General features: G+C 37.3%; 1 protein-coding gene across 5 annotated transcripts in view; it reads left to right on the forward strand.

The window, feature by feature from the left end:
• Nucleotides 1–12273, forward strand: part of ANKRD42 (ankyrin repeat domain 42) — a 69552-nt gene that overhangs the window by 38582 nt on the left and 18697 nt on the right. For 4 of the 5 annotated variants that reach the window (XM_014346942.5, XM_014346943.5, XM_055093782.2 and 1 more), the window contains exons 8-9: nt 3905–4010; nt 8256–8431. In XM_014346942.5, the coding sequence (XP_014202428.3) occupies nt 3905–4010; nt 8256–8431 (282 nt within the window). The remainder of the gene's footprint in view (nt 1–3904; nt 4011–8255; nt 8432–12273) is intronic. The other variant, XM_055093783.2, reaches the window with a different exon arrangement.

Below are 12273 nucleotides of genomic sequence, written 5' to 3' on the forward strand. Positions count from 1 at the left end.
ATCATTTGTAAACTAGGATAATTTGACTTCTTCCATTCCAATTTGGATGCCCTTTGTTTCTTTCTCTTGTCTTATTGCTCTAGCTGGGACTTCTAGTACTGTGTTGAATAATAGAGATGAAAGTGGGCATCCTTGTGTTCCAGGTCTTAAAGGAAGTGCTTTCATATTCAGTATTATACTAGCTGTGGGTCTGTCATATATGACTTTTATTATGTTGAGTTTGTCCCTTCTATACCCAGTTTTTGAGGGTTTTTATTAAGAAGAGATGTTGAATTTTGTCAGGTGCTTTTATCAGCATCAATTGAAATGATCATATATGGTTTCTATCCTTCATTCTATTGATATGTATCATATTGATTGATTTGCATATGTTGAATCATCGGTGTATCGCAGGGGTAAATCCCACTTGGTTATGATGAAATGATCTTTCTAATGTATTGTTGAATTTGGTTTGCTAGTATTTTGTTGATGATTTTTGCATGAATATTCATCAGAGATATTGGCTTGTAGTTTTATTTTTTGATGTGTCTTTGTCTGATTTTGGAGTCAGGGTAATACTGGCCTTATAGAATGGATTTGGAAGTATTCCCTTCCCTTCTATTTTTCAGAATAGTTTGAGTAGGATTGGTATTAGTTCTCCTTTAAATGTTTGATAGAATTCAGCAATGAAGCCATCGGGTCTGGGGCTTTTTTTTTTTTTTTTTTTAACTGGGAGACTTTTTATTATGGCTTTGATATCATTACTCATTATTGGTCTGTTCAAGCTTTGGGTTTCTTCCTGGTTCAATCTTGGTAGGTTGTATGTGTCTAGGAATTTATTTCTTCTAGATTTTCCAATTTATTGGTATATAGTTACTCATAGTAGCCACTAATGATCCATTGAATTTCTGCAGTATCAGTTGTAATGTCTCATTTTCATTTCTGATTTTATTTATTTGGATCTTCTCTCTTTTTTTCTTAGTCTGGATAAAGGTTTGTCCATTTTGTTTAACTTTTCAAAAAAAGCCCAGCTGTTTGTTTCATTGATCTTTTGTATTGTTTTCTTCATTTTAATTTCATTTGTTTCTGCTCTGATCTTTATTGTTTCTTTTCTTTTACTAATTTTGTATTTGGCTTGCTCTTGGTTTTCTTGTTAAGATGCATCATTAGATTTTGTTTTGTTTTGTTTTGTTTTTGAGATGGAGTCTCACTGTGTCACCCATGCTGGAGTGCAGTGATGCCATCTTGGCTCATTACAACCTCCACCTTCTGGGTTCAAGCAATTCTCCTGACTCAGCCTCCCAAGTGGCTGGGATTACAGGCATGTGCCATCATGCCCAACTGATTTTTGTATTTTTAGTACAGACAAGGTTTTACCATGTTGGCCAGGCTGTTCTCGAACTCTTGACCTCAGGTGATCCACCTGCTTTGGCCTCCCGAAGTGCTGGGATTACAGGCATGAGCCACAGTGCCCGGCCTCATTAGATTTTTTATGTGAAGTTTTTTCTCTTTTTTGATGTAGGCACTTATAACTACAATATTTCCTCTTAGTACTGCTTTTGCTTTATCTCATAGGTTTTTGTATGTTGTGTTTCCATTATCATGTGTTTCAAGAAATTTTTCAACTTCCTTCTTAATTTTTTCATTGATCCTTCAGTCATTCAGAAGTACATTAAGACATTACCCTTTTCTTGGGTACCATCTATATGTTTCTACTGTACTAAAATTGGTCATATAAAAGTTGACATCTGTTTATAATTTAATTCATGTTTCTCACATTTTATCATACTGCTTTTTCCTTTAGTTTTAATTTCATTTAGTAGATAAGCTGTGGTATTTATTATTGAGGCATTCTTTTTAGTTATTTAATAATTGTTTAGAACTATGACTTCTCCTTTTTAAACTTGGTCTTAAATCTTAATTATTTCAAGTCATTTCTTAAAAATTTCTAACAACTATATAATTTTTCTTGTTCCTTTTAAAACATTGGTCAAATTAGTCACATATCCTAATCAATATTCAATAAAAATCTTGGGTAAAATTCTCTTATTGCATTTCATTGTAGATACATTACTTAACCTCCCTCCCTCCTGTTTTTAAACGTTTCCCATATGATAAAATGAAATGTTGGGCTAAATTCATTCTGTCTCGTAAAATTCAGCATTATCCATGCTCATAAATATGATTTTTTGACTCTTAATGACAGAAAAGATCAATATGTTGCCATTTTTGTCTAAAGTGGGGTTTTTAATAGAGGTCTGAGAAATCCTGAAGTTTCTGTGTTAGTGGGTTCTGGATAGGCTGTAGGAGAGAGAGAAGCCCCAGACTCTGTGGGAAAGAGAGAAGCCCCAGACTCTGCAGAAGCCAGCTTGTAATTTGGCAGATGGCTCTGAGGCAGAGGACAACAGAACCAGAGTTCTTAGAGACTTGCCAGCTGGGCTGTAGGACTGTAGTGATAGGGTTGTTTAGTCCCTTGATATTCCTCTGTGTCCTCTCTGTTGCCAGTAATGGAGGTGGGTTCGCTTTTTAAAGCACCAAATTAACACCCAAAGTTCCTGCTCTTTGATTTATTTTGCAAGGTCATGTATACATATTCAGCACCAACCATGTGCCTGTACTGTGAGCCAGAATGAGATCTGGACCTTACCGTTAAAGAGTTACACAATTATACCATAAAAGAACTAGAGATTTCTTTTAAGATAGGATGCAATTAATGGCCAAAAATAATTAGGTTCTTAAAATACATGTCATAGGAATTTGGGAATAGGAATTGAGGGATGGAAGAAGTTGCTAAAGATCAAATTATTGAGGAGCTATTCATAGGGATTTGGTAATAATACCTGATGTATATATACTACTTAGTAGAGTGAAAAGCTCTTATCACATTTAATACTTATTGCAGTTTTATAAAGCAGCAGTGTGCTTTGCTTATAAAACAATCGTCTATGTTAAAGATGAGGAAATTGATGTTTAGAGAAGTCAGGTGGCTTGACTGAGGTTAGATATATAGCTAGTAAGAGCAGAGCTAAGATTTCATTTTTTAAAAGTATTCATTCACTCATCAACTCTTTAGACATTGATTGAGGGTCTGTAAGTTACAGCCACTTGCTGTCTTCTGAGGATATGAAGATTATAGCCCTGTCCTCACATCTTATTGTTTAATAGACCTAAACTCAAGTCTTTCTTTTAAGTCTATTCAGTTTGTTTTCTTCAGCTTCCTTGAGTTTCAAGATGGATGAAGAAGAATAGTTACAGGTTAAATGAGCACATTGTTGAGTGATTGGCTTTAGGTGGGAAGACACATAAGCAGAGTTGTGAAGGTGAAAATAAAGACAGCATGTGTTATGAGGTGAAGATTTGGACAAAGGTGATAAACAGTTTAGGTAATTAAGTGTGGCTTTACAGGCCTATAAATTTTGAGTTGTAAGAATCAGAAGAATACATATATATCATACATCTATCATATAAATATATGCTGAAGCAAGACTTTTTGAAGTCTGTGTAGGTCCTTGTGGTTAGAATGTGCTCACATTCTTGTGAAATACAAGATTGGTTAGGAGCTATTTATAGCAGGAGATAAGCACTGGATAGTATTAGAAAAGCCTGGATTCTAGTTTCAAACTACTTTTTACTAGCTGTGTGATTTTAAATAAATACATAAATAACCTTTTTGAGTTTCAGCTTTTATATCCGTGTGTAAAATTATCTGTGTGGGGCCTGAGCACAGTTGATTAAATGTTTGTCTAATGAATCAGTAAGTGAAATAGAGAAAATAATATTTGCCCAATGTACTTTTGCCAGTTACTGCAAGGATCAATACTTAACTAAGTACTCTATAATGGTACTGTCCAAAATTTTAGAAAATTGTTACTAATAACTAACTTTTTTGTGTGTAATTCCTGTTCTTTTTCCTTTTTTTGAACAGCTGCTGGACAAGGCCACATAGAGTGTTTGCAGTGGTTAATTAAAATGGGAGCAGACAGTAATATTACCAACAAAGCAGGGGAGAGACCCAGTGATGTGGCAAAGAGGTATAAATCTCTGTCTTCTTTACTCCTTTCTTTTCTCTTTAAAGTTTTGCATATACTTTTTTGGACTCAAAAATCTCTGAAGTTTTAATGGAATTTTAGAGGACTCAATCAAATACAGATGGAATGACAATTTTCAAGCTGAATTTACAGCTGCCATTATATCAGCTTTTCTTTTTCAAGCAGTAATTCTCAACTGGGAGGTAATATTTTCCCGTTTCCTCATGGGAGGGGTCTTTGGAAATGTTGGGGAAGGTTGTCACAATGACCAGAGACCTTCACCAACTGGAGGTCTGGTCTAGGAATGCTAAATGTTCTGCAGTGCTCAGAACAGTAATTCATGATTTGTCCCATCCAAATGCCTGTAGCATTCCCTGTTAAGAAATGCTGTGTGATAAAAATAAATAGTCAACATTAATAATAGAAAAATAAGTGACTTGGATTTTGAAACATATTTTGCAATTTACATCCGAATTAAATATAGCATGTATTTTTAAACCTAGCCAGCTCATTCAGGTTAGGTTCTCAAGAAATATTTACTCCATCTATTTGTTCATTTGGTTGTTCTTTCATTCAGCTTCCCATATACTTACCATGTTCCAAGTTCTGTGATTAGTGGTAGAAATACAAAGGGGAGAAAACACAGTCACCACCCTCAAGGAGTTTACAGTATTGTGGAGAGACAAATATGCAAATAAAATTCTTATTAATTCTAATCATTATACTGTATTACATGGCATGTGTAAGGTACACTAAGAATATAGAAAAAAATCTTTCTGTTTGAAAGTTGTAAGGGAGAAACTTTAATACAGAGGAAGGTAAAAGTTATGAAGGAAACTGCATGGGGACAGAATTTAGATAGAGGTCAAAGAAAAAAACTTTTCTTTTGAGGAAGCAACATTTCTGTTGACACTTGTAAGCATAAGTGTAAATGTAAGGAGGAGTTGTAAGACAACACCTTATATGTTTGAAGAACTGCATGTGGATTAGAAGGCTGGAATCTAAACTAGGAGTGTGGGCTAACAATGGCAGATGAGTCTTGACAGTATGCTCTGGTCCAATCATTTGCTAAGTTGCCATGCAACTTTTATTTGTGAGCTCATGTTCCCTAAAATTTTGCTTATGGAATTTCTTTGATGCCTTGGAGTGTGGTTTTGTTGTACCATGTACCTGGGATCATTATCAGCTCAAGTCTATTTTATTGGTTTAAAATGGCTTTATCAAGGTATAATTGACACACAATAAAATGCATATATTTGTACGGTACAACTGATGAGTTTTGATGTATGCGTATCCTGTGAAACCATTGCCACAATTAAGATAGTGAACATATTCATCACCCTCAAAGTCTCCTGCCACTTTATAGCCTCTCTCCCTTTGACTGCTCCCCAGTGTGCCCAAGTAAACGCTGATCTGCTTCCTGTCACTGTAGATTAGTTTGCATTTTCTTTATATAAATGGAATCATACAATATATATTTATGTCTGGCTTCTTTCACTCAACATAATTATTTTGAGATTCATCTGTGTGTATTAGCTGTTCATTTCCTTCTTACAGCTGAGTAGAATTCCATAGTATTCCATAATTCAATTATCCACTCACAGGTTGAAGGACATCTTGATTGTAGTTCATTTTCTTCTAACAGCTGAGTAGAATTCCATAGCATTCCATAATTCGATTATCCACTCACAGGTTGAAGGGCATCTTGATTGTATCATTTTTTGGTGGTTATGAATAAAGCTGCTGTAAACATTACTATACAGGTTTTTGTGTTAACATGTTTTCAATTCTTTGGTAAGTCTATGAGTAGGATTGTTGGGCCATATGCCAAGTGTATGTTTAACTTTATAAGAAACTGCCGAAGTGCCTTCCAAAGTGGCCATACAGATTTGCATTTCTAGGGGCTGGGTGCAGTGGCTCACACCTGTAATCCCAGCATTTTGGGAGGCCAAGGCAGTGGATCACTTGAGGTGAAGAGTTCGAGACCAGTCTGGCCAACATGGTGAAACCCTGTCTCTACTAAAAAGGAAAAGTTCAGGCCGGGCATGGTGGCTCATGCCTGTAATCCCAGCACTTTGGGAAGCCGAGGCGGGCGGATCACCTGAGATCAGGAGTTTGAGATCAGGCTGACCAACATGGAGAAACCCTGTGTCTACTAAAAATACAAAATTAGCCAAGCGTGGTGGTGCTTGCCTGTAATCCCAGCTACTCAGGAGGTTGAGGCAGGAGAATTCCTTGAACCTGGGAGGTGGAGGTTGCCGTGAGCCGAGATTGTACCATTGCACTCCAGTCTGGACAACTAGAGCGAAACTCTGTCTCCGAAAAAAAAAAAAAAAATTCAAAAAATTAGCCTGGTGTGGTGGCGTGCACCTGTAGTCCCAGCTACTACTTGGGAGACTGAGGCAGGAGAATTGCTTGAAGCTGGTAGGCAGAGGTTGTGGTGAGCCTAGATCGCACCACAGCACTCCAACCTAGGCGACTGAGCTAGACCCTCAAAAAAAAAAAAAAATTTTGCATTTCTGTCAGCAATGGATGTCAATTTCTGTTGTTCTACGTTCTCACCATCCTTTGGTATTGTCAGGGTCTTTTTTTAATTCTAGTAATGAAATAGGTATGTAGTGGTAGCTCATTGTGGTTTTAATTTGCATTTTCTAATGAAAAATGATTTTGAGCATCTTTTAAATATACATACTTGCCATCTGTATATTTTCTTTGATGAAGTGATTATTCAGATCTTTTGCCCACTTTAAAAAATTGAATTATTTTCTTGATGTTGAGTTTTAAAGGTTCTTTGTATATTCTGGATACTAGTTCTTTTTCAGATATATACTTTGCAAAGATTTCCCTTTTTTACTGGTTGTATCTTGTTTTTTCATTCTCTTAATGTCTTTGAAGAGCAAAATTTCTTACTAATTTATCCTTTTATGTATTATGATTTTGGTGTCATATCTAAAGAAGTCTGATTAACACAAAGTCATAAAAATTTTCTTTTATGTTTTCTTTTAGAAGTTAGTGTTAGCTTTTATATTGAGGTCTGTGATCATTTTGAGTTAATTTTTGTATATGATATGAAGTATGAGTCCAAGTTCTTTTTTTGCATATGGATATCCAGTTCTAGACTATTTGTTTAAAAGACTATCCTTTCTCCACTGCCTTTGTGCCTTTGTCAGATCAGTTCTTGATGTATGTGTGGGCTTAATTCTGAACTATTTTATCCATTGGTCTATTTGTATATTTTTGTATCAGCATCAAATAGGTGATTGAATACTATGGGTGTATCTGAAGTTTTCCATAATTTCTGGTCCACATTTTTTTCTCATGCACCAAAATGCTTGGTGTGGGTGTAGGGTTATTTTAGAGATAACTTTGAATCTAGCATAAAGTAAGCACTCAGTAAATGACAGCTGTTAAATTACAACCTAGTAGTAGACTTAATGAATTCTATAAACCTTACAACTTCCTGCATATGTTTATTACTGTGTCTTTAATGATTTGCAGTATCTGGTAGGAGGTAATGTGTGTGTTTGGTTATGTATGAGAAAATAGGATTTAAGGTTTTTATGTTTAGTGAGTAATTCTTCAAGTTGTAAGAAAATATATTAAAAATTCCAGTTAGCAAAATTGCGGAAAATATGCAGGTTGCATGCAATCACAACAACTCCAAAACCAAGAGTACATTACTGGAACCTTCACAGAGATGCAGGAAAGATTAAGGAGAATTAGAAAACATGAATGGAAAGGTCATTATTTTTTCATTAAATTTCAAAGCCGTACCAAATGCTTTGGCTTGAGGAAGGGTGAAGATAGAGGGGGCTAGAGCTATATTAATAGTTAGCCCTAAAACTGGAATGAAAAGGAATTCTATAATCTAAATTAGGCCAAGAAAAGGCAATAACTGTAGGTAATCAAGGAGGGTGGTTCTGGGCCTTCTATTCAGTTGAGCAGCTCTGCTTGAGAGCATACTACATATTCCTTTGGTATTGGATCTCCATTCCCAGTGTATTTTTGCCAATAAAAATTATGGAATCAGGGTTTAATATGAATAATTGTCCGTAGTGCCAAGTAACTGAGTTTCTTACATAGTTGAATATATGTCAGATTGTCACTGACCTTCAGATTTTGGCTCCTTGGCTGGTGAGTGGATTGATGGCAGGGTGTACAGAGTGTAATCCCCTAAGTTAAGTGCAAGCTGCAGTTTCAGTTTGAAGAAGATTGTGGATCTGGTTAGTTATTGATTCTTTTCTACAGGTTTGCCCATTTGGCAGCAGTGAAGCTGTTAGAGGAGCTACAGAAATATGATATAGATGATGAAAATGAAATTGATGAAAATGATGTGAAATATTTTATAAGACATGGTGTTGAGGGAAGCACTGATGCCAAGGATGATTTATGTCTGAGTGACTTGGATAAAACAGATGCCAGAAGTAAGTATGCTGCCTCTGTTGTGATTTATCCTTTCAGAAATACCACAGCCACTTTTTACCACAAATTTGGAAACTATTCTAAAGACAAATACTGCCTACAAAGTAAAATAATTTGATATTTTTGGAGGAACCAGAACTAATATAAGTTTTTGTACTAGGGTTGTTGAACATATAAAAAGTATAAGACATAATCTCTGTCCCTCAGGGGGTGGAAAGTTATATAAGAAAATACCTAAGTATTTTCTTCAGTGGATCAAGGAAACAGGGCAGGGAAAGAGACATCTCAAGGATTTCCATGGTTAGTTGGCAAATGATTGTTATAGATAATAATAGCAACAAATATTTATTGTCTACTATGTGCCAGACACTGTTGTAGTTATTGAAGTAATGGTGAACAATACAAAGGAACTTCATTCGAATGGTGGTAGTCAGGAGGGAGGGTGATAAATAATTGATAAGAAAATAGATATATAAAGTAAATAGAGTAGAGTGGTGCTATAGATAAGAAAGTCATTAGGCCTCTCTGAGGTGGTGATGTTTGAGCAGAGACCTGAGTGATGAGAATGAGTCATATTAAGATCTTGGAAGAATGTGCCAGCAGAGGGAGCAGTGCGCGTAAAGGCCATTATGTAGCATTGAGAATGGTCAGTGTGGCTTGAGTAGAATCCCTAAGGAAGTGGCGACAGATTGGTCTGAAAGGTAAGCAGGGACCCAGTCAGATCATGTAGGGCCTAATAAGGATTTTAGATTTCGATTTTTATTTGTTCATTTTTCCCCTTTTTTCACTACAAAATCTCAGCATATAGATTTTATTTTAAATAGCCATTGTTGGGATTCAGGGTGGGGAATGATGTGATCTGATTCACATTTAAAAACAGTATCACTCTACCTGTTGGGTGGGTGATAGACTGGGAGGTGGAAAAGAGCATAGCATTTCAGATGGGGTATGAATTAGGTGGGAAGAGAACATACTCCATCTAACAATATAAGGTTGGATGAAGTTCCTGATATAATTATATCCTGATGCCAAGGATACTAAATTAGAATTGTACAAGAGCAGACGTAGAATATCTGCACAGATTTCCTGGGCTCCTAGAGTTTCTGATGTAGGCCTGTAACTACCAGTGATATTGGACATCTCCATTCTTGTTTTGCTTCCACCTTTTCATATTAGAGGCTTTCATCACCATTTAAGAAGAGCTTACATTAACATTCTATGTATTCCCTTTAAGCAATATTTATATATATATCCTGGTTCTTGAAAAAAATCAGCATCAGTAATACCATACTTTGTTGGGAAGATAGAGTGAAAGCCAAGCCAAGATCTTGTTTGCCTTGACTGTTTTTGCCTCCAGATTTCTGGTGTTGTGGAAAGCCCATTTTCCTTCATAGGGCAAGAGTGGAAGCAGGGAAATCAGTTAGGGGGCTATCGCTACAGTTCAGGAGAGAGTTGTTTATGGCTTGGACTGGAGTGGAGATGATGGGGATAATGAGAAGTGGTGAGATTTGGGTGTATTTAGAAGAGAGAAAGATGATAGGATTTGCTGATAGATGTGGCTATGAGGTGTTAGAAAAAGAGGGTAATCAAGGATGACAGATTTCTGGCCTGGGGAATTCGGTGAATGGTAGTTAAGTTGTTGTTTTTTTTTTTTTTTTTTTTTTTTTTTTTTTTTTTTTTTTTTTAGATGGAGTCTCACTCCGTCACCAGGCTGGAGTGCAGTGGCACGATCTTGGCTCACTGCAACCTCCGCCTCCTGGGTTCAAGCAGTTCTCCTGCCTCAGCCTCCCGAGTAGTGGTGACTACAGGCACGTGCCACCACAGCCAGCTAATGTTTGAATTTTTAGTAGAGATGGGTTTCACCATGTTGATCAGGCTGGTCTTGAACTCCTGACCTTGTGATCCACCCGTCTTGGCCTCCCGAAGTGCTGGGATTACAGGCGTGAGCCACTGTGCCCGGCTGCACCACGTTTTCTTTATCCAGTCTTCTGTTGATGGGCATTTAGGTTGATTCCATGTTTTTGCTGTGTGAATAGTGCTGCGATGAACATGTGTGCATGTGTCTTTATAGTTTGAATATAGTGTGAATATAGTATGAATATAGTGTGATATATATTCCTTTCTGTTTTGAGTTCTTTGAGAAATCGCCAAACTGCTTTCCACAATGGTTGAACTACTTTACACTCCCACCAGCAGTGTATAAATGTTCTTTTCTCCACAACCTCCCCAGCATCTGTTGTTTTTTGACTTTTTAATAATAGCCATTCTGACTGATGTGAGATGGCATTTCATTGTGGTTTTGATTTGCATTTCTCTAATGATTCCTGATGTTGAGCATTTTTTCATATGCTTGTTGTCCATGTGTATGTCTTCTTTTGAAAAGCATTTCTTCTCTGTAAGGATTAAAATGTGTAAGGTACTTAGTGTAGTGTCTCCACATCACAGACACTGCATAAATACGTGATTTTTATTGTTTTCATTGGAAATTTCCTCTTTTGTTGAATTGAAATCTTTCTTCCTGGAGCTAATTCCAATTAATCTTAGTTCTTACCTCTGAGGACCCCATAGAACAGGCTTTACGAAACACAGACTTTCAAATATTAATGAAATTATTATATAAGCTAAATACTCACTGCTCTTTCAGTCTTTTCTGACATTTTTTATCTTAATCCCCTCTATCTTCTTACTAGTGGTTATGGTGGTTCCCAAACCTGTCTGCCCTTGAGAATTGTCTGAGGAGACATTTTTATGTATGTATGTATGTATGTATTTATTTATTTATTTTGAGACGGAGTCTTGCTCTTGCCCAGGCTGGAGTGCAGTGGCGCAATCTCGGCTCACTGTAAGCTCCGCCTCCCGGGTTCACGCCATTCTCCTCCCTCAGCTTCCTGAGTAGCTGGGACTACAGGCACCCGCCACCACGCCTGGCTAATTTTGTTTTGTATTTTTAGTAGAGACGGGGTTTCACCATGTTAGCCAGGATGGTCTCTATCTCCTGACCTCGTGATCTGCCTGCCTCGGCCTCGCAAAGTGCTGGGATTACAGGCGTGAACCACCTCGCCTGGCTGCCCTTTTTTTTTTTTTTTTTTTTATTGAGACAAAGTCTCACTCTGTTGCCCAGGCTGGAATGCAGTGGCACGACCTCGGCTCACTGGATCCTTCATCTCCTGGGCTCAAGTGATACTCCTGCCTCAGCCTCCCGAGTAGCTGGATTACAGGCATGTGCCACCACATCCAGCTAATTTTTGTATTTTTAGTAGAGATGGGGTTTCACCATGTTGGCCATACTGGTCTTGAACTCCCAACCTCAAGTGATCTGCCCGCCTTGGCCTCCCAAAGTGCTGGGGTTATAGGCGTGAGCCACTGCTCCTGGCCGAGGACCTTTTATTAAGTACATATTCTTGAACTTATAGGTCTGGAATGGGGCTCAAGCACATACATTTTTAAAAAGCATCCCATTTGATTCAGGTATATGCAGTTTAGAACCTGCAGCTCTAACCTGTTGATAGATAAATCATTGGTGTTAGGAACAAGAGGCTGTGATTTGCTAAGCTGGTCCTGTAAAGCAGAGTTTCTCAACTTCTGTACTCTTGACATTTTGGGCCAGATAATTATTTTGTTGAGGCAAGCTTTTCTGTGTGCACTGTGAGATGTTTAGTAGCATCCTGAGCCTTCACTTACTAGGTGCCACTAGCACCTCCCTGTTCCACACTCTCAAGCTGTGACAAGCAAAACTTATTCAGAGGTTGCCAAATGACCCTTGGCAGAGAACCACTGCCATAAAGGATGGAGAATTCATAGTTCTAATAGTTGGAGAATAGTTCAAAATATCTCTCAATGTACT

Source organism: Pan paniscus, chromosome 9 (genome assembly GCF_029289425.2).
Source record: "Pan paniscus chromosome 9, NHGRI_mPanPan1-v2.0_pri, whole genome shotgun sequence".
NCBI classification, from domain to species: Eukaryota; Metazoa; Chordata; class Mammalia; order Primates; family Hominidae; genus Pan; species Pan paniscus.